The sequence below is a fragment of the Ziziphus jujuba genome, chromosome 11, assembly GCF_031755915.1.
Source record: "Ziziphus jujuba cultivar Dongzao chromosome 11, ASM3175591v1".
Classification (NCBI taxonomy): domain Eukaryota; kingdom Viridiplantae; phylum Streptophyta; class Magnoliopsida; order Rosales; family Rhamnaceae; genus Ziziphus; species Ziziphus jujuba.
The window spans coordinates 8,463,368-8,486,999 of NC_083389.1; the positions used below are offsets into that span (position 1 = coordinate 8,463,368).

The 23,632-nt window shown below is 34.2% G+C and overlaps 4 protein-coding genes across 7 annotated transcripts; 3 read left to right on the plus strand and 1 right to left on the minus strand.

Annotated features, from left to right (window-relative positions):
- The first annotated feature begins 636 nt into the window (after positions 1–636).
- LOC107434945 (uncharacterized) lies at positions 637–3,667 on the plus strand. Of its 4 annotated transcripts, XR_003053621.3 has the most exons (5): positions 637–952; positions 1,273–1,375; positions 2,382–2,559; positions 3,333–3,495; positions 3,577–3,667. XR_003053621.3 is itself a non-coding variant. In XM_016046466.4 (4 exons), the coding sequence occupies exons 1-4, from the start codon at positions 872–874 to the stop codon at positions 3,376–3,378; spliced, it is 408 nt and encodes a 135-aa protein (XP_015901952.3). In that variant the 5' UTR covers positions 637–871; the 3' UTR covers positions 3,379–3,667. The 4 variants fall into 4 exon arrangements, 1 of the variants encoding a protein (XP_015901952.3); XM_016046466.4 differs by having other exon boundaries at positions 3,333–3,667; XR_007238322.2 differs by having other exon boundaries at positions 643–952; positions 2,374–2,559; positions 3,333–3,667.
- A 1,465-nt stretch (positions 3,668–5,132) lies between these two features.
- LOC107434950 (monodehydroascorbate reductase, seedling isozyme) lies at positions 5,133–9,063 on the plus strand. The gene is made up of 10 exons (XM_016046471.4): positions 5,133–5,292; positions 6,145–6,216; positions 6,769–6,820; positions 6,989–7,069; positions 7,185–7,303; positions 7,392–7,611; positions 7,746–7,864; positions 7,948–8,073; positions 8,238–8,378; positions 8,573–9,063. Exons 1-10 carry the CDS (start codon positions 5,242–5,244, stop codon positions 8,894–8,896), a joined length of 1,305 nt encoding a protein of 434 aa, XP_015901957.3. The 5' UTR covers positions 5,133–5,241; the 3' UTR covers positions 8,897–9,063.
- Positions 9,064–10,138: 1,075 nt separating this feature from the next.
- Positions 10,139–12,097, minus strand: LOC107434951 (large ribosomal subunit protein P2B-like). Its single transcript, XM_016046472.4, has 4 exons — positions 11,943–12,097; positions 11,678–11,767; positions 10,815–11,044; positions 10,139–10,430 (listed from the first exon to the last, which is right to left on the minus strand). Exons 2-4 carry the CDS (start codon positions 11,763–11,765, stop codon positions 10,404–10,406), a joined length of 345 nt encoding a protein of 114 aa, XP_015901958.1. The 5' UTR covers positions 11,766–11,767; positions 11,943–12,097; the 3' UTR covers positions 10,139–10,403.
- A 6,562-nt stretch (positions 12,098–18,659) lies between these two features.
- LOC107434955 (IQ domain-containing protein IQM3) lies at positions 18,660–23,197 on the plus strand. The gene is made up of 9 exons (XM_016046480.4): positions 18,660–19,449; positions 19,606–19,720; positions 19,938–20,003; positions 20,105–20,193; positions 20,855–20,942; positions 21,095–21,241; positions 21,405–21,497; positions 21,963–22,064; positions 22,389–23,197. Exons 1-9 carry the CDS (start codon positions 19,025–19,027, stop codon positions 22,899–22,901), a joined length of 1,638 nt encoding a protein of 545 aa, XP_015901966.1. The 5' UTR covers positions 18,660–19,024; the 3' UTR covers positions 22,902–23,197.
- The last annotated feature ends 435 nt before the right edge of the window (positions 23,198–23,632 follow it).

The window sequence follows — 23,632 nt, forward strand, 5'->3', positions numbered from 1 at the left end:
TACTGTCATCTATAATTTAATTTATATCTACATCATTTTTTTTTAAATGCTATTTGTTGAGGTAATGAATACCATTACCATTCAAGAGCCATTTTTTTATTTAGTGAGTTGAGAATATAAAATAATAGTACAATGACTTTAAGTTTCATAATACTATAATGGGTTTCGTACAAGTTTTCCTTTTTCTTTTGTTTGATGAGTGGATTTCGTATAAGTATTTAATAAAACGATTTTCAACTTAAAATTAATAAAGCTTGTTTAATATAGGAACAATTTTAAAAATAGAGACGCTTGAGTGCAATAAATTAAAAATATTGGAAATTCAAGTGTAATTATGTTTTGGTATTCTATCATAATATTCCACATGTTGCTTGCCTCGCCGAGCAGTGGTGCATCACACTCACTGTCTCCTGCGATGGGGATGTTAGGTACAAGTCTAAGATTTAGATATAACATAAATATTGATTTTTTGTTTTTCTTAAAACAATATAAATAAAAACAAAGATACAGTTGTCCTCTTTAGAAACCACCCCAGAAAATAATTTATTTTATTTATTTGTTTATTTATTATTTTTCTAAGATATTTTTTTATCACTAAACTGAAAGATATTTGTTCAACCCAACCCAACCGAACTTATAGATTGAAAGCCCAAGAAGTCCAAACTTCGATAAGATGCTCCAAAACTAGCCCAACAATTTCAAAACCCAATACAAGAAACCTTCCCTCTTCCCTCGTAATCACAAACATGGCGTTAGTTTCTTGAAGGTTTTCACTGTTTCCATCCGCCATTAGCTTACTGGTTTTCAACAATTTTGGCAAAATTTCAGAAGCGTGGGTTGCAGAAATATAAAGAAGATTATTTTTTCATAAATGGATGATGTAGATGAGGTTTTGCGAAATATCACGCTTGAAGAGCTGGGTTGGCTATGTTCCCTTTCCGAGTCTGAGCTTGTAAGCATTTCACCCTAGCTTACTCCATAGTATTTGCTTCTTTGTTTGCTTACGGGTTTCTTGATTTGTAGGAACAAATTATGATAATTCGTGGGTTATGAAAAATGGGAATTAATTTGATTGAAAACTGAATTTGGGCTGTGCTCAACTTCTTACATTACAGATTCTCACCATTTAATACTGTACTAAGAGATTGATATGATTTTTGTTTCATGTTCAAATTCGGGAACGTCTACGTATTATATGATGGATAAGTAGTAGGAGATATAATTATTGTTGGCCAAAATTGAATGAATTGACCTAAAGCAATATTGTGTCAGGATATGTTGATTTGCTTGAAATTGTTGGTCCTTCATTGTGCAACGATGATTGGAGACGAAGAACTAGCCCAAAAATTTGACTTGAAGATGCTTCGAGCTATTGGTATGTCTTTTTTTCCCATGTTTTAACTTCTTTGCTTTAGTCCGCTTTATCCTTGAATGCTAAAGGTTTTATGGTATACGGGTTCATTTTGCTTCTGCAATATTGATTGGATGCTGTTATATATTGAAAATTTTCTTTGGTAATTAATGGCATGAGTCTTGCATTTGCAATTAGTGGATGTTATTTAGTTTTTTTCTAGCTTTTGAGTAATGTTTATTGTTGTTTCTCATCTACATATGTGACTAAGTTGAATGTTTGCAGAGACTTTTATGTCAAAGACGCCAACCAAAACAAGTCTGAATGGAGTCAACCCATGTTGGAGGCTCTAGAGCATATATACAACAATGGCTATGCCTTAGCGTTATTATGATTACCATTATAACTATATACCATACTTGCACAATTAGGAAAAGGTGACAAAAATGGATAAATTTTAATAATATAGACTTGTTGAACCAATCAAATTTGAGAAGGAAAGGAGGTGAAAATGAGTAATTTTTTATCTTTTTGCTGTGTACTAACAACATTTAATACTGCGCTTCAACTCATTAACAATATCATAAAGCAAAAGTTCCACTTTTTCCCTGCATTGGAAGCTATTAATGTTTTCAAGGATGGGTTTATGTAAATATGTTTTTCAGAATAAAGAGGAGTCTATGGGTCTAGTATAAGAAAAGTACACAGAAGCCACAAACATATAAAAGAATAAATAATAGAAAGGCAAGGTTCTCTTCACACTCTCTAGTTAAGAATTGGAGGACAGAGAAAAATAATTCTTCCGTGACATTTTCAGTTAGTCCAGCTACTTTATACTGATAGATGTTTATGGTATCTGACTCTTCCTTGTCTATGGTTGTTAGCGAGGACCACACGTACACCTTTGGGCCCTTGTCCAATTTAAAGTTGCTAAAATTGATTTTCAACTTTTTGGGATTCCATATTAGATTTTCTACATTTTTTTAAGCTCAGAATTTACTGAGTTGTAATCTCTTGATTAGGTATGCAGGGTTCATTTTGATGGAATATGCCAAAAAGAACGTCGAATCACTTTGTCCAGGCTTGGCCAATTCTGCTGCATTTATGGATTGTTATAATTTATTAAAGTTTGGCGGTGAAGATATTTTGAGTATCAAAGAGTTAAAGACATGTATAGGCTATGATTCGAAAAAGAGATGTGCAAAAAGGTTAGTTAGGCTGACTTAACTATTTCTTTGTTCTAAGCTTGTGATATTCGATCATTTGAAGCATACAGATTCTAGAAGAGATGCTGTCTATGCATCCATGAAATGTTTCCAATTAAAAATTGAAGAAAGAAAATGGACGAGATTCCATCACTTTTGAAAATGTGTCTCTGGTGTATGAATAAGAAATAATAATCTAGGTAATACTGGTTTTATCAATACAAATATGGACTGGTTAGCAGCTGAGGGTAGTGTTCAGTTTATAGTTGATTTGTCGGTATTCCATTGGAGATGGGTGAGACCAAGTTTCTGTCAGCAATTGTGTCAAAGTGTTTATCATACTAAATCTAAGGCAGAAATACTAGCTCCAGAATTTGATGATGTGCTTCCAAGAATCAATTGATATTCTCTGGATTGAATGCCAGATTAAAATTCCCCTTTGCCAACTTTCCATAAATTTACTGTCCTCTTTCCTCGATCCATACAGTCTTGGAACCATATCAACCTCTAGCATTGGTCTGCATATGGTGGATGTTTCATTTTCCATATGTTTCTTGCTGGTCAAACACATATTGAAAGATTTCCAGTTGCCAAGAATGCCTCTGGAATGTGCATTGTTTTTGTTTTGTGTTAGCTCGTTAATATTTTAGGAAAATGCAGCTTTTCTCTGATTAATTTTTCATGGATGGAGAATACATTAATTATTAACATAGGATCTTGGTAGTAATTCATAAACTCATGTCATCCATGTCCTTATATCTTTTTGTTTATGTTAGAGGACTAAACAACAAGATTGCTCGAAGTAGAAGGAAACAGCGCTGAAACATGAAAATGATGGGAAACCCATCAAGTGAAAGGCTGAAACCCAAGTGTGCCTCTCATGAAGAGTTTAAACGCTTGGAATTGAGTTTCTCATTCTTGTAACCTTGTTCAGCAATGGTAACGATGGAGATGGGTTGAATATTTACTTTTGAAATTTTCAGATGATTCACCATGCTGAAAATGACTATTTTTTTGTAGTTTTACTATTTGAATTCTTCATCGTCAACATCAACTGCTCCTGCATATTGGTGCCAAGAACATCTATTTCTAAATTATGCAAATTTAAGTACCTTGAGAAATAAGTTAAATACCAAAAAGAAAATTTTCTATCGGACATACGAACTTTTGTGACTCATTAAAGTTGAAAATTCATAAAAGTCTAAAATTCACGAATTATGGATCGGGTTTGGTTATTTTCGTTGATTAAAAAACTCAAAAACTGAATAATCTATTTTAATTAGGATTTGACTGTTTTTTTAAATAATATTAAAATATACGACTGAAGCATTTGCATGTATGAATGCTCAGTGATCGACGAATATGCCTTAGGAAACGGTCCGGTCCATAAAACTTATTTTACTATGGGTTTGGGCCCAAAGTGACATAAATTACTATTTCGTTCATGACGTTGACCTTCTGGCACGACAGAGCACAGTCATCGATGATCCAATGACAACAATGATGGATCCTTGTCATCATCGATGACGTCGATCCTTATTTGCCTTAGAAAATCGGTAGGTGTACAATACGGTCATACACCCAGCAATCCACACCGTTGATAGTTGGCCCAAAATATAAAAAAAAAACAAAAGAATAAAGAATCCACACCGTTGAAAAGAACACCTTTCTTGTCACGAGTTGTGAAAATTCACAACGTATGTGGCAGTTGATATTTGGTTGCATTAAAAAACACCGTTCAAGACGGCCTGTACTGATTACCGGTACTCTCGTTACAATGTCACCCTTTTCTTTTTTCATCTGATAAAACAAATATTTTTCACCAGTAAAGGGGAAAAAAATCTGATAAACAAATTTGGATGAGTGTTTGACCCCAAAAAAAATAAAAGAAAAACATGATGAGAGGATTGCTATGAACCTAGACTTTTATTTGGGTACTATACAATGTCATAAAAAAATAGTGTCTGGTGGAAATGAATCTTACAAGAATTCCACCATAGTTGTTCATTTTTAGCTATGAATGACATTTTCCAGGTTGAAGGGCATAAAGGGACTTTCCTACATTCATTTAGAGGATTTAATTGACACGTAAACTTTCCACCTGTTTATCCAATCATACTATTATTAATTAGGATCAAATTTTGATAAAAACAAAAAAATTAGGATCAATTTGAGGTCTCTTTTTTTTTTTTTTTTTTTTCGTCATACGGTAAGCAATTTATGTCCGACCTACCATATAAAAAATTTGTTCTTGCCATGGTAGTTCCAGAAAGTACTAATAATCTCAAATTCTTAATCGTATATGAATATGAATCGACATTTATATATATATATATATATATATAAATCGACAGTTTTTTATTTTTTTTTTGAATCGACATTTTTTGAATACGGATGGACAATTTTGATATACGTTACGGGACCGATTGTCGTGGCCATTGCACAGTTAGCAAAGCTGGACGGCACGAGTTTCGCCACGTGGATAGATTCCGTTTACACGGGAGAATTACCTAAAAGCTCTCTGGTCAACCCAATGAGGAGAAGAGTCGCCCTATAAATATCTGACCAGCTGCACAGCTCACACCTCATCGCCTTCTCTCTCTAACAAACCAGAAAAGGAAAGATAAAAACAGAAAAAAGTTCACCACGAAAAAAGCTTCTTTTGCTCTGATCGATCAATCTGCCATGGCGGAGAAGAGCTTCAAGTATGTGATCCTTGGTGGTGGCGTCGCAGCAGTGAGTTTCTCGATGATCGATTCTCTTCCTTTACATCAATTTTGATTCACAATTATTTGCTCGTTTACTTCGTAGAACATTTTCCATTGCGTATAGTAATTATTCTTTGAATTTTCGGCTGCTCCTGAAGCTCGTTTTATGATGTGGCATTTTGTGCGTTTTGATTTCGAACGTTTACGTAGATCTAAACCCTTTTTTTTTTTTTTTGGGTCATTTCCAATATATGTGGAAATTTTACATTTTTTCAGCATCGACCTGCGGTTTTACAGTTGTTTTTAGATGAGAGATTTTACGACTTTAATGATAAGCAACCCAGCTTAAATTGAGATGTAGTTCATTCAGCTATTGGCTTGCTAAGAGTGAATTTTTGCTAAATTACTGTTTGTCTGCTTTGAAACTTGCCGAAAATAAATGTTGAGTAAAATTGTTAGGTTACATAAATTTTATCAAGAGGAGAAAATTCTCTTACAAATTATTAATGTTTTTTAGAAACAGTGAGAATGGTAGATACCTTTTATTTGTCTTCTACACAATTCAGTGAAGCAATGAATTGTTTCCCTAACAACGGACAACTGATTTCGAACTAAATGATGGAGGTATGCATGAAGATTATGTAATATAGAAATGTAAACGTTTAGAAAATATTTCAAATACAATTTAAACCTGAATAATTTTTCGTCCAGAACCTTGTGGTTTTGGCTAGTGAACTTTAAAGGCTCTTAATGTGAATTCTTGTGTAAGTGAGCCACATTCTGTTCATGTAAATGGATATCTTTCTGTGCTTTTTGATGATTCCCCACATCCTGCCTACCGTTATTAACTCTTAACATTATATTCTTTTTCCAATCATAGGGATATGCAGCTAGGGAGTTTGCCAAACAGGGGGTTCAGCCAGGTGAACTAGCTTTAATCTCCAAAGAAGCGGTATGCTTTCTATCACCTTTGTCTATCCACATGCGCACTGTATCCCATGGATGGCAATTTTTGGGCAGTTTTGTTTGTCTTTCAGCTGTTTAATTTTTGATATTTTGATCGAGCGACTTAAGTTTATTTTCCTCTGTGCTTAATTGCTGCTGTAAGTTTTTAGATTTTTTGAGTGGTTAGAATTTAATTCGGATGCATTGGTTCGTGTAGCCTTATGAACATATTCATTGTGATTATATGTTGAATGATGCATATTGATAAACTTGTATTGAACACATACATCACCCTAGTGGGCATAAACAGTAAATAGTTATGGCAAAGATATTATCGATCATGCATTTGTGTTTAATTTGAAAGTAATAATTAGTAAAGATGTTTGTTTTGTCATTTATAAAATTTATGTCATGGCATGGACAACTTAAAATGATAGTTTAGTGTATTTATTCCTTTGCTTAGCAATTAGCATCAAGTGCTTGCTTCATGTTTTAAGCTACATTTTTTTGGTGTTAATTTTCATCTCTCTCCTCTTATTTTGGTTTATTTTGCTCCTAGGTGGCTCCTTATGAACGTCCTGCTCTCAGCAAGGCTTACTTGTTTCCTGAGTGTAAGTTGTGTAATTTTCCTTTTATATTGCAAATAACCAAAATTAAAACTAATCTATAGTTTTGTATTGCTTTCTTCTTGTATATTATTAATTAATAATGATGTTAAACTTGATTTGTTTTCAACACCATCAATGGTAAAAGTTTCAACTTGAGATTGCTTTTTGCAGCTCCTGCTAGACTTCCTGGGTTTCATGTTTGTGTTGGTAGTGGAGGAGAGAGATTACTTCCTGATTGGTACAAGGAGAAAGGTGTGTTTCGTTAACAATTCAAGCAAAGAATTTGAGAGCTTTCTGAACAAATTTTCCAAGCTTTTAATCAGACCATGTAATCTAACATTCTTAATTTTTCTACTGATTTTCATAGGTATTGAATTGATTCTTAGTACTGAAATAGTTAAAGCAGATCTTCCTGGGAAGACTCTTATTAGTGCAGATGGAAAATCCTTCAAGTATCAGATTCTTATTATTGCAACTGGTTCTACAGTAAGCATTGCTCAAAATTTTAATAGATCTCCTATCCCTTCTCAACCTGCTTGCATGCATACTGAAAGATCTTTCACTGCTATTATAGGTTATAAAGTTGAGTGATTTTGGTGTTCAAGGAGCTGATGCAAAAAATATTTTCTACTTGAGAGAAATTGATGATGCTGACAAGCTTAATGAAGCAATTAAAGAAAAAAAGAACGGGAAGGCTGTGATTGTTGGTGGTGGATACATTGGTCTTGAGCTTGGTGCTGCTTTGAGAATTAATAATCTAGATGTCACCATGGTTTACCCTGAACCTTGGTGCAGTAAGTGGATGCTGATATGATGCTTTGGTTTAGTATAATTTTATAAGTTCCTATATTATGAAATTTTGTTAGACTGACTGCTCATTGGATTTTTGGTAGATCTCTGGTTTCCTGATTTTGCTTTCTTCTTACAGTGCCTCGGCTTTTTACTTCTGGCATAGCTGCTTTCTATGAGGGTTACTATGCAAATAAAGGAATTAAAATTATCAAAGGAACAGTGGCAGTTGGTTTTAGTACCAATTCAGAGGGAGAGGTAAATACTTCATCATCTATTATTTTGGTGATGAGAGAGAAGATACTGAGATTCTGTAAGGTGATCCTTTGCCAATCATGCAGGTGACAGAAGTTAAGCTGAAGGATGGTAATGTGCTAGGAGCTGACATTGTTGTTGTTGGTGTTGGAGGAAGACCCCTTACTACATTATTCAAGGGACAAGTTGAAGAGGAGAAAGGTGGCATCAAGGTCAGTGTGACTTCTGAATATCATTTGCTCATCCACTCTTTAATATTTGACTGCATGGTCTCCTAATCTCAAATATCTTTGATTGGTTTGACATTGAGGAGCTGAGAATAGACAACCACTGCAATTAGCATTTTGACCTTTACTGTTAACTTGTTTGGTTTCAGACTGATGGTTTCTTCAAAACAAGTGTGCCCGATGTATATGCTGTGGGTGATGTGGTTACTTTCCCATTGAAATTGTACAATGAGGATAGAAGAGTAGAGCATGTTGATCATGCACGCAAGTCAGCTGAGCAGGCTGTTAAGGTAATGCAGCTTCATGTAGTCCTTTACAATCTTTATGTTTTCTGAACCATGTAGATTATTCTTCGTCTAGTTGAGCTGAGCATATATGCCCCTGGGTTTATCAAAGCAACCGAACTCCTGGGCCTGTACTCAGTTTTGCTTTGATTGTGCTGAAACTATTTCGGAGTTACATATTGTTTGTTTTGTTTTGCCAGGCCATCAAGGCAAGCGAGGAGGGAAAATCAATAGATGCTTATGATTACCTTCCATACTTCTATTCTCGCGCTTTTGATTTGTCATGGCAGTTCTATGGTGACAACGTTGGCGACACAGTGCTTTTTGGAGACAGCAATCCTGCATCACCAAAGGCCAAGTTTGGATCGTACTGGATTAAAGATGGCAAGGTTGTTGGAGCATTTCTGGAGGGTGGTACACCAGAGGAAAACAAAGCTATCGCTAATGTTGCTAGGGTCCAACCCCCAGTTGAGAGTCTAGATCAGCTTGCAAAGGAAGGTCTTTCCTTTGCTAGCAAGATCTAAAATTTTCCTTTTAAGCGTGTCAGTATATTGGTTTGCCGCTGGTTTCTAAATAGGTACATAGTACCATATGTTCTGGGTTGTATTGTTACAGTGCGTGCTGGCTTTGGCTTTCCAAATTTATTCTAGATATTTCTTATTCTAAAAATAATGACTTCGTTATTTTCTTACCTTTTCCTTTGCTAGCAAGATCTAAAATTTTCCTTTTAAGCGTGTCAGTATATTGGTTTGCCGCTGGTTTCTAAATAGGTACATAGTACCATATGTTCTGGGTTGTATTGTTACAGTGCGTGCTGGCTTTGGCTTTCCAAATTTATTCTAGATATTTCTTATTCTAAAAATAATGACTTCGTTATTTTCTTACCTTTTCCTTTGCTAGCAAGATCTAAAATTTTCCTTTTAAGCGTGTCAGTATATTGGTTTGCCGCTGGTTTCTAAATAGGTACATAGTACCATATGTTCTGGGTTGTATTGTTACAGTGCGTGCTGGCTTTGGCTTTCCAAATTTATTCTAGATATTTCTTATTCTAAAAATAATGACTTCGTTATTTTCTTACCTTCCCGGCCTCCAAATCCTAGTCTCGTTACTTAGACATTTCCATATTATAATCGCAGTGGCTTTCTCCTGCCACAAGATATACTGATTCGCCTAATTAGCATATCCCAACAATCTACAGGAATATAACATTGGTATGGGTTTGTCATGGAGTGGAAAATGAGATATAAGTGAAGTAATCTATTTTGTAGCACTTGAACTATTATTGCTTGTTACCAAAAATATATAAAAACAGGGATGTATACGATTGCTGGAGGTGTTCCAAATTTGGTTAACATGAATTCTCTTTTCTGCTCTGCGCTCCAGACAACAAGTTTCGGAGGTGAACCAATTCCCTTTATCGTTCAAAGCTAAGGTATTAATTCAATCTTATTCATAAAAAGAATTTAAAAAAATGCTGATTCAATCGCAAAAAATAGTACACGTACATTTTCTATACCGCTGTTATGTGACTTTACGATTAACTTTTCCGTCATGCATGGGAATTAGACCCCCAAACAGCAGGAATGAAAACATTGTCACTTGTATTCAAATGTGGTGATAGGCTGCGCTTATGCAGCGATGAGTCTCATGGAATACATTAAACATATAAACAAATATATTATTTCCCGGTATTTCTCTATTTATAAGCTCAGATAAATTTTCAGCAAAACCACAAATAATTCGCGAGAAACAAAACAAGATCTAAATTTATAGCAGTGGAGGAAACCAAGCACCGTTGGAACAGTAATTCATTAGAGATTAGCGTTCGCCTGGTAAACATGAAATTTCACAGTTTCACATGGAAGAAATTCAAATCCCCCATTACCATATGGACTATAACAATTTTAAGACGTTAAATGTCTCCTCCATTTGATATGAACTAATAACACCAAAGAAAAAAGTTTAGACATCTATTTAGAAACTGTAAACAAAAACAAAAATGTTTGCCAACTGAAAAGGCAACACAACCCCTTAGTCAAAGAGACTGAAGCCCATGTCCTGCAACAAGAAAAACAAATGGGAAAAACTGATCAGTATTGACATATTTTACGTTTTTGTGCCATTCTGTGTTCATGATATATTGCTTAGCTAACAGAAAAAAGGCTTCTTGGATTTTTTCATCAGGCTTCAACAAAAACAGTATGTAATGTAGATAGATATATTATACGGAACTCATTACAACTATATACCTGCCCCAAGACCACATCGGTCCCATACATAGGAAAAATAAGGTACTTGTATAAGAACAAGAGCCAGACAAAAGTTCAGTATGCGAAACATGCAACATATTTTACTAAACTATGGATGCAAATACTCAAGTTAAAGATGATTGACATTATTCAATGCACATGAACTTAAAGAATCATGATAATAAATGCTTACATCATCTGATTCCTCTTTCTCCTCCACTTTCTCCTCTTTTTTGGTCTCAGCTGCAGCAGGGGCAGCACCGCCTCCACCACTGGCAGCAGCAGCAACAGCAACTGCGGCTCCACCACCAGAAGGCACGGAGGCCAACTTTTCTCGCCCAGATGCAATAAGCTCTGTCACATCTTTACCCTTAACTTCCGAAAGAAAAAACTGAATTCTATCGTCATCAGCTTCAGCTCCAACTGTATGCCCAAAAAAAAATGATTTTCTACATCACTAGCAATCATAATAATAGCAAGGAAACATACTCAATATAAGAGAACTTATTATGGAAAATGTATATGTTCTTGGCTATGTATTAACTCATGGTACACATAGCGAACATAGATATTCCCTAAACTTGAGTTGGAAAAAATAATTGCAAATAAAAAGTAACCATGTTGTCTTTGTATCTAACCATAGAATGCTTTTCATATTCCATATAACAGATTATAATTTGCAATGGCGTTTCCTACGGAAGACATCAATATTAAGGAGAAAAAAAGCACCATATTCTCTTCCACGATATACAGTTATTCACAAAAACAATAGGCTTGTCAAACATAATTTTTCGCCAATCAATTCTATAAATGGGTTATATCATTTAAAACTAACAGGAAAGAGAAAAAAAAATGTTTTCACTAAGATTTGTGCCGAATCACATCAAACATAAAGCAAGGGTCAAGACCCAGATTACAAAACAGGGAAAATAAATAATTGGGTCAAATATCATGAGGAGCTAAGATCAAACAATACATAGATACAAACATCGACATAAATGTGGAAACGTTAAGGAATACATATAGAAGTGATAATATAGGAAGTGGAAAGAATACCGGCGGCAAAGATGTTCTTGAGGTCATCAGCGGAAGGGCTGGAGTTGCCTCCCAGCACAGCCAACAAAAACGCAGCGACCACCTTCATTGCTGCCCAATTCAACAAATACGTATATATATATATATATATATATATCAACGAGATATACTCAGAAAAAAAAAAAAAAGTAATAATTTTTGTTTTGGTAATAAGAAAAAGGTATTAATTATCAAACACATTACGAACAAAAACAATCGATGAGAGATTAAGGGAGAGAGAGACTACTTGAAAGACTCTGGATCTGCAGTATATAGACGCCGAACGCTGAAAGACGGAGCAAACGGAGCGCTTCTTCTTATTTATGTAATAGTTTTTCGTCCTTCCCCTGCCTGAGGGTTTTAGAGTCGGACTTTCGGGTCGGGCTAGGAGTTCGACATTTAATCCGTAAATTTCCATTTTTGCCCCTTTTTTTTAATAATAAAAAAAGGATGCGTACAGTTAATTTGATTGTGCGTACAGTTAATTTGATTGTGCATCTAAATGGAATCAGCCTCGGAAAGTAGGTATGGACTGCACTTGAATGGGCCTCATCATCAGATCCAGCCCACAGTCATCAAGTAGGCCCTTATTGTTGTGATCCCTGGTCGGTTTCATTTTTTATGGTATATTTTCATGGAACTAGCAGCTAAAGTTTTCGAGTCCTCTCCACATCTACGCCTCAGTACAATGGCTATCTTTTTGGGGTGAAGGTCTATTTGGCATATTAAATATAAATAATTTGTAGTTAAAAAAAAAATATACATATATATATATATAATGTAAATAAGTAAAAATTACAATATTGATCCCAAAAAATAAAATAAAAATTACACTAAGCATTTTATCTGATTTGTCAGCATAAATACTTTTTGGCATTTACAAAAATTAAAGAAGATATTAACACCTCTTTGTAATTTATTCTTCTTGCTCTATCATCTTTTATATATATGATTTTTTGAAATTTTTACATTTAAATTAAGAGCCAAAAAAAAAAAAACAATTGTAACAAACTATAATTTGATTTATTGTATTTGTATGAAAAATACAATGATTTAACATATGAAAATTTCAAAATTATATGTATGTAGAATATGTGATATTGAAACATCAATGAATAAGTTTGTAATTTTTTTCCATTATGTCAACTCAAAAAAGTTGTCTTTTAATTTTGGGATGAAAAAGAATTAGCGTGGTTGATTTGAAATTCCCGAGACATCCTTTTCTTTTCTTTTTTTTTTTTTTTTTGGGGGCCTGAATCCGAGGCATAGTTTCAATATCTATAGGAATAATTCCACTGGTAAAAGTCATTTCACTTTTAATCTTTTGATTAACTAACAAAAAAAAAAAAAAAAGACATTTCATTTTAAAACAATTAAGGCACAGATTTTCCGAAAAAACATTTATATAAAAAGCCAAATCATTCTGAGAAAGGTTAAGCCTAATTATTCATCCCTAACTATTGAACAGCAACAGACCACAAAAAACATTTTGACTACTTTGTTGATCAACTTATGAAGTCTCAACAACCCCGCAGAATACATTTATGATCATATCTATAGTGAAAAAGACTGTTCTCTAATTAAAAGATTTTGGAGCGTCATCGCCCATGTGTGTGTGTGTGTGTGTGTTCATGGTAGGTTGGTTTGTAATAAATTGAATGAGGTGTGGTCATATACTCGCACTAGGTCTTTTCTTTGGCCTTCTCCTTATTTTAGCAACTTTCCAACTCTATTCCAACCAAAGAAGAATTAAATTTCTCATCAACTTCATGGACGTACATCGTTGCACTTGGCCGCTCCCAGTTGGGTGAGTCGCTATCCAGCTTCAACACCCTCAAAGAAAAAAAAAAAAAAAAAAAACAAACAAACAAAAAAAAAAAAACAAAAAAAAGAATAATAATCTAATCTAATGGGTCCTCATGGTCTATTATCTATTTACTGTCTTTCTCTTGTCCTCTACTCCTTTTTCTTTTTCTTTTTTTTTAATAATTTATTTATATATATACTGTATTTCAAAGCTCACTTTTTTCTCAGGTCTTAGTCGCCAAAGTGGCTGGCTGAAAATATATAGCCAAAAATACAAGGCTTATACGTATGCACGTGAAACATATCTAAATTATAATATGTATGAATATTTTACACTAAAACGAGATAAAAGCAAATGCTAGTCTCTGCCTCTGACTGACCATCAAACAGCCTGGCTTGCTCCAGCCAGGCCACGCATGCATGCCACTAAAATCTTCTATTGCAGAGAAACGTACGACATGCCGTTTTCTCTGAACTTTGGGATTTTTGTCACCTTATTATATAATTAATTACGGACTAATGCTCCTAATTAACAAAACAGCAACAGGGAGATTTTAAAACAAAATGTCAGAAATAATTGTTCAATTTCCTTAATATTTAAATCTTATCCGTGGTTATAAAAAAAAAAATATATATATATATATATATATATGTGTTTCCTTTTGTTTTGGGTCATTGTTGAATTAATTATTTGGGATGTCGTTTTATTTTATGACAATGCCGACAAAATTAAGTTAAATATATGGAAACCCATTAATTTCCGGAAGAGAATATTCATAGTTTTCCACCAAATTTCCACTATCTTCTTTCATCCTCCATGAGAGCGAGTGAGACAAATTTGAACCACCGCAACCAAGAATTGTTTGCGGATTTATAGAATTTCAAATTAATCTTAATTATTCTATATAAAATACTTGCTTGTTGAAATTGCTGAATTTTTTAAAACCAAATATATATATATATATATATAAAGGATTTTCAAGAAGAGACAATGTACGTAGCATGAAGGAAGCTCAACAACGTTGACCGCAGCATTGGCACAAATGGATATGAGATTGTATGGAAAAATGGGGGATTTTCTTTCTTTCTTTTTTTTTTTTCGATGACTTGGGGTGCTTGAAAAAGTTGGGTATTGCATTAAAGTGCAGCTTCCCACTATTGGTATTAATTTCAATATATATATATATATATATATATATTTTTTTAAATTATACGTATATATCTATATATTATATGCATGGATGGCTCTTCTTGTAGGCCATAGGGATGCAATTTGGTTCATATAGAAGTTAAAAACTTTCTTCTAAGTAACAAGGAGCCAAAAGCCTAATCCACGTGGGCTAAAAGGGCTATCCATTATGATATATGATATATCGATCTCAAATCAACTTAATTAATTACCTTTTCCAATAAAATTTAAAGGAACGACTTGTGGTCTGTACTATATATATATATATATATATATATATAGAGGAGTTTGATTTTAGTTTTATTATTCTGTTTGGATAATTAATTAGAGTGACTAATTGTAGGGCAGTTGATGTATATCATATGCTTATAGGATTTGGTTTTAACTTTTATTATTTACCAGAACTCTATCTCTCATGATCGCAGTAGGTTTTTATTGTTTCCTTATCTTTTATAACAGTTTATACATTTTTCCCCCCCCCAAAAAAAAAAAAAAAAAAAAAAAAGAGCAACAGTTTATACTTTGACAAAATAATTGAACTAAAAAAAAAAAAAATGATAAAACTGATTGATTGCCATGGCTTTTTCTAGAAAAAATTGTTGAATACAAATGTGCCTTTTTCTACATCAGCGGCGAATAGAGCACTTCTTATGTCATAAGCCATTTGCACTCCTTCAGTGGCTCTTTAGTTGAGACAATAAGATAAAATATTGAACCCACAATAAATTAAACACACACTAGTACTGTTCTGTACAAAACGAAAAAAGCAAAAGAGAGGAGAAGAATATGAGGTGGGAAATTGTTTTTCTCCTGTGGATCCACATGTATATCCAATATGTATAAAGGTCAATGAATCTCCAAAACGTGGTCTTGGAATTATATATATATATATATATATATGTCCTTAAAAGTCCTGATAAGGCTACTAGGAATATGTATATTTTTTTGGGTGAATAAGGCTACTAGGAATTAGGAAAGCACAATGAAATTTCCAAACCAGGAAATACAGATAAATTATAGATCATGATTTGTAACTGCCATCACAATCGTTAGAATTTCAACCACAAAACTTCGATCTATCTAATTTCCATAAAATTTGAGAAGTATGTCGGAGCTTAATCTGTATATTGTACTGTACAAATCCCATGAATGATACCGGTCTTACGTATCGCTTTTTTCTCCAAAATTACCTCATGTCACCTTCTTTTACTTGATATTGACGCATCTCTTTTTCTTTGACTCGGTTTATAGAAATTTCTTTTTCAATTAGCTCTGAAAAAGCTGGGTTTAGATTTGCTGGAATCTTCACAATTTGATGTGGTTTAAATAATATATACTATATTTACAGCTAGAAACCAGCGATATATGTGGCTCTTTGACTACATTCATTTTTTGGTAAATTATGGTTGTTTGACCGTAGAAAGTCTACTTCAAAGTCTATAAAACAGAATTCAAAGTCTTCGTATTTTAATCTTATGGATCGGTCGGTGATCCTGGCAATTCATCTTTCCAAGTAATTACTTGCCAAAGAAAAGATAAAAGCTATGAAGAATTGAACTTCTTTACCAAAAATAAATAAATAAATAAAATGAAGAATCCCTGGAAAACGTTTATCCCACTTGATTGACTAACCAAACCCACAGGATATATTCAAACTTGTTCTTTGGTAAGTATCATTTAATATCACTTTTGCCGAATCCAAAAGCACCATAATAAATAAATAAATAAATAACCCTTCGAACAGTTAATTATTACGTTTTAGGTTTTTTCACCATAAAAACAGGACAACCTTTTTTCCTTCAGTACTCATTTACCAAAAAAGCTTTTCCTTCATGAGTACTCGATCTTTATCATCTTATATTTTTGGTATGGTAGAGCTGGCTTTTGCATTCATTTTGTCTTCTAGGTGACCAGAACCAGATACATTTTCTTTTAACTTCAATTTTTTTTATTTTTTATTTTCCCTGATCATTGGTAAAGAAAAGAGAGGAACATAACAAAGGTGTTCTTTATGCAATTTTAGGACTGCTTGTTTTACTGAAAAATACATCGATGCAATATTTAATTTTGATTTCTATAAAAAATATATATATATATTTTTGAAAAAAATACAGTTCGATTTATTATTCAGTAGATTGTTTGTTTTCGAAATAAATTATTACTTTATTGAGAAAATGGTATTTACGTAAATATTTTTTAATATGAAACATTCTATGTAGGAGGCTTAATATTTTGAGTGTCAAGAATGACCAAGACACAGGGATCCGTAGCTGTGCATGTCATTGACTCGGTAAAACGACCATTCGTTTTGGCGACTCCAACTGAGAAATACGTGGACTTTAATTTAATTTAATTTGTTTAAGCCATTTTTGTAATTTTTTTGTTGCGCATAATCTGTCTTATGTAGATACATCTTAGATGCTGCTGCCCACCAATGCGCGTGGAACGGACGCACGGATATATTGTCCTCACATGTTGGTCATGCGATGCGTTCCCTCTAACAAATTCGACGCTCGGACCGGCGCGTCAATTTCATGTGCACTGTACAGGTAAAGAATACCACATTGATTCATAAAATTACCTTTTAATACTCCGGAGCACCAACTTCCACTACTTTTAATATATGGATGAAATCTAATACAGATCCATAGCTCCCACCGTATATTAAAGGTGGAAGTTAGCACCCCAAAGTACTGTAAATTTTTTCATACCAATCAAGCTCATAAAACAACTTAAAATGTTAAAATAAAGCACCAAGTGTTTTAAGATTTATATGAACTTTTTTTTTTTTTTTTGGGTTACCAATCAAGCTCATAAAACAACTTAAAATGGCAAAAGAAAGCGCCAAGTGTTTTTCAAGATTTATATAAAGTTTGTTTGTTTTATTATTTTGGAAGCATTTATTAGTACTATCATATAATTATATATTTATTTAACAAAAACATTTAATTACATATTTAGAAAATAGCTTAAAAAATAATTTTTTTCCATTATTATCCGAACCATTTGTACACGCGTTATATTGTCTTTCAATGGCTTCGAATTAAATAAAGTATTGGCAAAATAGAAATTCGGTCTCCCAAACATGGATAGAGAGAGTTGGAGAGCTCAAGCAAATTAAAGAGAAAATAATAATAATAATAATTAAGGTTGCACTAATCACTCGTTAATATAAAATTGAAGTTTTGGTGGGTTTGATATGGATCTAGAATTTTAAAATACCAAGTGTCAAAACCATATACTATTAAATAAAAGTCTAAGATGTAACGTTTGATAGACATAGTACACCAAAACAGGTACTGAAGTTTGGGATTTTAAAACTAAAACTACAACCTAAGCCCTATTTTATATTTTGATAAAATAGCTATATCTGTGCTTATTATTGTTATTATTTATATTTTAAAAAAATTGTGCTTAAACTCTTTTCAACCTCACAAGAAGTCACATTTAGCTAGTTTTTGTCTTAATATAGAACTAAAAATAAATAATTGTCTTAATATAAAAACTAAAAATAATAAATAATAAGTCCTTATTTTTTTTTTAAATTCTTTTTTGCTCCGAATCTCTTTAACCGTATAAGAAGTAAAATTTAGCTGGTTTTGATAATAGTCTTAATATAAGACAAAATATAAGTAATGTCCGGGTCTTCAAACCAAGTCTACGCCTTTTTTTCCACACCACAATTGCATGTCTTTTGGTTTGGACAAGCAGTCTCCAGAAAAAGCCTACCACGTGAATCACTCAGAATTTTAAAGATATTTGCTTTGAATTTGCTTTTTTTCCATTGCTCCATGAACATTTGACATGGATGGAAATAGACAGAGACTATAAAGAATGTGAGAGTGTGTGTGTGTGTGGGGTGGAGGGTCTTTCGGTCAAGCTCAGCTTTATGCGAAGGATATAAATACAATATGCTTTGCTCCCAACAATCTCAATCCCATCTTGTCCCAACTTTACTCAGACCCCAGAGACTATACTATTTATTATACGGAGCCAAAGCATTTTTTTGTTTTTGGGTTTTTGGGCGTTTGAGCTACCCACCGAGTACTCGAGCGCGTGTGACAGAGCCCATCACAAAAAAACGAAAACAAAATCCGTACATTGACAGATATAATTTTCCCGGTTCAGCACCCACACAATAAATAGCCGTGCAACTTCTCGACTCTCTCAACAACGATCATCTCTCTCTCTCTCTCTAGAATCGTTCTGGATCCTTTTTTTTTCTTTTTGATCCTCTCTCACTTCACTTTGCTTCTGAGTTTAGTGAGAGGAATTAAATAATTTTTCTGCAATTTTTTTTATAAAAAAATCTGACTGAGTCTTTCTCTGAGAGAATGGAGGTTCAAACTCAGAGCATGTCAAGCTTCGATATCCAGTCAAAGCCTGCGTTCCCTTTTTCTCTAAACGACATGCCGTCTTCCTCCTCATCCGACCTCCATTCCCATGACTTAAAGGACTCCGGAATGTCAGATTCCAACTCGCCGGTCCGTCAAGGATCGCCGGAGACCGTTGATCGGGAATGCGATGGTTCCGGAGAGCCTAAAACTTCGAACGACGAGTCGCTGCCTATTGACGCGATGTCGAAGGTCGTTGATGTTCGAGATGGCTTGGGTTCTCCTACAGGGCAGTTGACTGAGCCGAACGCCACTGGTAGCAAGCGCTCTGTTTCGAGTGCTGCGGTGAAGTTGCAGAAGGTGTATAGGGGTTATCGCACACGGCGTAGGTTAGCGGACTCCGCTGTTGTGGCAGAAGAGCTATGGTAGGTTCACCAAAGTCTTCTTATGTTTTCTATTTCTTTCTCATTTTCTTTTTATATTTATGATAACCCTGCATTTGAACACACATATGGACATGGTTTACGCGTTCTGGTTTTTTGATGAAAAGGCTCTGAAAAAAATGTGGATGATATGCGCAGGTGGCAAGTTTTAGACTACGCTAGGCTGAATCTTAGTACGGTTTCTTTCTTCAATTTCTCGAAACCAGAGACTGCGGCTTCTCGGTGGAATCGTGTTAGCTTGAATGCTTCTAAGGTATAGGTTTTTTTTTTTTTTGGTTGGTTTTGGTTTTCAAATCTTATAATCTCTGGGTACAGATAAAAAAGGAACAAGTTGGTGGTAAACTGTTCGGGGATTTTGTTGTGGTGTTTTGATTTGTCTTTTTTCGTGATTGTAGTTCTGAAAAAGACGGTAGTGATATAATTTGAACAGATGAGTGATATTTTTGCAAAATTTTACATTTTTGGAGCAGGTGGGAAAGGGTTTATCCAAAGACGCCAAAGCACAAAAATTGGCTTTTCAGCATTGGATTGAGGCTGTAATTACTTTCTCACCTTATTGTAACGTTGGCACAATTTTCTGTTGGATAATTTGTATTTTTGTTAAATTTGAACCATGTTTTCATACTTTTACATGCAGATTGATCCGAGGCATCGATACGGCCACAGCTTGCATTATTATTATGAAGAGTGGTGTAAAGATGATGCTGGTCAGCCGTTCTTTTACTGGTACTCAATGTTCAAGTTTTTTAATCTGTTAATGAATTTCTCGAAAGAATGGTCGGAACAATGAAACTTATGCTTCTAAATAGATGTCTTGGGTCTTATTTAAGTTTTAAAAATATAAATCTTCTCCGAGAAAAATCTTGGATTTAGATTGTTCAAGCTCAAGTGAGATTTTTTTAATCAAAATCCTATATTGCCTGTCTGTACTGCTTTGTCTGCGATGCTCCTCGACTCTCTTGCTTGTCACATGGGGGAAAAAAAAAAAAAAAAAAAGAAAACTGTTTTACCTCTGAAATTATGTTTTTGCACAAGATCTTGGGACATTTTGACTTTAAATTCGAAAGGAAGGAGTTTCTCATAAAACCTCATTGATGGTTCTTTTGTATTTCTTTTACTTCTCATATATTTTGGGTTTATGCAAATTCATTCGCGGACTAAGGAAAATTTATAGGAAAAATTAGCATCAACCATGATATAGATGTCATCTATAATTCGTTACTTCTGGAAATCACAGAAGATTATGGAAACTTTTTACCAGAAATGGTTTCCGATTCATTAGATTTGCTTGAAATCTGAGAAAAAACAAAAGAAAATAAAAACAGGAAAGTATTAAAGCTTCATGTAGAAGAAATGGTCAGTTATAATTTTTGTTTGCTTTTTGTAGGTTGGATATAGGAGAAGGTAAAGAGCTTGACCTTGAAGTATGTCCACGATCAAAGCTTAGACAACAATGCATCAAGTATCTGGGACCTGTAAGTGCTTCCATTAGTGACATGCAATAATAACTTGAATTGATGTCGATTTCACTGCATTGATATACATAATTTATGCATTTTTTTAAAACCAATTTCCTGCAATACTGATATGCTTATATTTTGTGGTGGTTATTACTTGCTGAAATTAGCAAGAGAGGGAAAATTACGAATTCATCATTGATGAAGGAAAAGTTAGTCACAAACTAACAGGAGATCTCCTTGATACAAAAAGAGGATTGAAAGGGTCCAAGTGGATATTTGTTATGAGCACTTCTAAGAAACTATACGCTGGTGAGGTAAGATCTTAACAAACACAATACTTCTCTTACTTCTATTTTCTTTTTTTAATTTCTTACTGCTCAAGTATTTGAATTCTTCTTTATTTTTGTGAACAACTAATAATATGTTAATTTTACCTCCTCCCAAAAAAATAAAAAAATAAAAAATAACACTTTGCAGAAAAAGAAAGGAATATTCCATCATTCTAGCTTCTTGGCTGGAGGAGCTACATTGGCTGCAGGAAGGCTAGAGGCAGAGCACGGAATTTTAAAGGTACACTTTAGGCAATTCAAACTGTGGAGTGGATTTATTATTGCTTCATAACTTACATTATTTGCATGCTGTTAAGGGTGATTATCTGAGAGCTTATCTTCTTCTTCCAATTTTTTTTTTTTTTTTTTTTGGGGCCATTTGAACCATTACTGTGATGTAGTTAATTTGTTTGATAAGTGCACTTCCATCATTAATGCATTTTTGGAGACATATATGCCTGCACAGAAAAAATATATTCATCCACACTTAACATGTTGGCAATGAAATCACAGTTTCCATACAATATGGTGATTATGGTGTCAAATCTTTGCTAGGTTTTTCAGTCCATTTCTGCATCTTTTTAATACATCATGCTGTTATGGTGTCTAATCTGCAATGGGTTTGAACTTTTCAGTCCATCTGGCATAGTTTTAATACAGCGTGCTGATTATGGTGTCTAATCTATACTGGGTTTGACTTTTTCAGTCTATCTCTCCATATAGTGGGCATTATCGGCCAAGAGATGACAGTCTTGACAGCTTTTTATCATTTCTCAAGGAGAATGGGGTGAACCTTAATGAAGTCCAGGTAATCATTTAGTCTTATTTTGTTGTCTCCTGAGTGTGGTTCTGAAAAGCTTGTAACTGTTAAGCAACTAGAAAGATTTGAATAGTCGAACACAAGTTTATCCACAGATGATTGTCAGTGAAACTGAGAGAATATGGGGCTTGGTACTGGCCTGAATTGATTTTATTGAACATCCAGATCATCAGATATGCTGTTAAAGTTCTGGTTGCAATTGTTGTCGATCGTGGATTTTAAGTTTTCTGATTTCTCGTGTCTTTCTTGTTTGGTTATTCACTGTTTCAGGTTCATTTGCCTAATTGTACTTTTCACACCCTTTGTTTTCAGATACGCAAGGCAAATGAAGATTATGATAACTATGAGGAAAACAAGATTAGTGGTGAGAGTACATTTGAAGTTCTAAGCAAGTGTGAAACTCCAGAACTTGAAATACCTAAGGAAGTGCAGAATACCTCGTCCTCTGAATCCACTGACCTTTCCCAAATTGAAACCAAAAACAATTACAAAAGGACATTATCTGGTGGTCTTCAGAGCCCAAGAGCTGAGGTGCCTAAAAGCAAAATAATGCAGAGAATCAATTCCAAGAAGTTGGTTAAATCATACCAACTAGGACATCAGCTTTCACTCAAGTGGTCAACAGGAGCTGGGCCAAGAATTGGTTGTGTTGCAGATTACCCTGAAGAAGTGAGAGTGCAGGCGTTGGAGTTTGTTAACCTGTCTCCAAGGACTCCTCCAACACCATCATCCTTCCGGCAGATCTCTGGTCTTGGATCACCAACATCTTATTCCGCAGAAGATAGCAATAATGGTTATGGCAACTCTGGTGTCAAAGCTGAATGAGTCGCATCAAGCATTTAGCTTATCAGATGCTTTACGGATGCTCTAAAGAACGTAAATATCTTTATCAAGCTTTCACATCGTATCAATTTTAGAATTTCAGAGAGTTTTCTTTTTATTGTGATTTTCATCATTGCCTAGAATGTAGCACTCTCTTGTATGTTTCATCTCCTATGTTTGAATAGTCAAACGCTGACGATGCTCAACTTCTATCTCTGATTTCTCGTGTCGTGTACGAATTACGATGATGGTATTACCGGTGGCAATGGGAAAGAGAGATTGAACATTTTACCTTTTTAGATCCTGTTTGTAAATAATGTTAAGACTGCAATAGATTGATCATTTTAAATTTGATCCAAAATCCTATCCGGTAAAGTCCAGTGACCCACACTAACCATTTGTCAAGTATATGTACTCTAAATTTTGCATACATGGTCGGTGGGGTCTTCAATTTTATGGACTCTAAATTTTGCGTACATGGTAGTTGGGGTCTTCAAAAATCTTTCATTTTTCTACATTTCACTTTTCTGCGTTGACGGGTTTGCTTGGGTCAGAATGGGCGACTCGTCAATGCCCTTCCACCTCCGAAATAAAATTTGACTTTTAAATCACACCAGACCGGTGGCTAAGCTTCAGTATATACATATATAATTGCATTCCATGAAATATTAAAATGTTTTATAAGATAATGGAACGATCTGTCTACCCAAGTGGGGCCATAGCTGCTTGAAAAG

Bases quoted from the DNA above. Each gene is read 5' to 3' on its own strand.
- LOC107434945 (XM_016046466.4), top strand. From the start codon at position 872: ATGGATGATGTAGATGAGGTTTTGCGAAATATCACGCTTGAAGAGCTG. The intron at 953-1,272 runs GTAAGCATTTCA...ATATTGTGTCAG, and splicing joins CCCTTTCCGAGTCTGAGCTT to GATATGTTGATTTGCTTGAA. The intron at 1,376-2,381 runs GTATGTCTTTTT...TTAGGTATGCAG, and splicing joins GAAGATGCTTCGAGCTATTG to GGTTCATTTTGATGGAATAT.
- LOC107434950 (XM_016046471.4), top strand. From the start codon at position 5,242: ATGGCGGAGAAGAGCTTCAAGTATGTGATCCTTGGTGGTGGCGTCGCA. The intron at 7,304-7,391 runs GTAAGCATTGCT...CTGCTATTATAG, and splicing joins TTATTGCAACTGGTTCTACA to GTTATAAAGTTGAGTGATTT. The intron at 7,612-7,745 runs GTAAGTGGATGC...TTCTTCTTACAG, and splicing joins TTACCCTGAACCTTGGTGCA to TGCCTCGGCTTTTTACTTCT.
- LOC107434951 (XM_016046472.4), bottom strand. From the start codon at position 11,765: ATGAAGGTGGTCGCTGCGTTTTTGTTGGCTGTGCTGGGAGGCAACTCC. The intron at 11,045-11,677 runs GTATTCTTTCCA...TTGGGCATACAG, and splicing joins CAAGAACATCTTTGCCGCCG to TTGGAGCTGAAGCTGATGAC. The intron at 10,431-10,814 runs GTAAGCATTTAT...TTCTTGTTGCAG, and splicing joins AGAAAGAGGAATCAGATGAT to GACATGGGCTTCAGTCTCTT.
- LOC107434955 (XM_016046480.4), top strand. From the start codon at position 19,025: ATGGAGGTTCAAACTCAGAGCATGTCAAGCTTCGATATCCAGTCAAAG. The intron at 20,004-20,104 runs GTAATTACTTTC...TTTTACATGCAG, and splicing joins TTCAGCATTGGATTGAGGCT to ATTGATCCGAGGCATCGATA. The intron at 20,194-20,854 runs GTACTCAATGTT...TGCTTTTTGTAG, and splicing joins GGTCAGCCGTTCTTTTACTG to GTTGGATATAGGAGAAGGTA.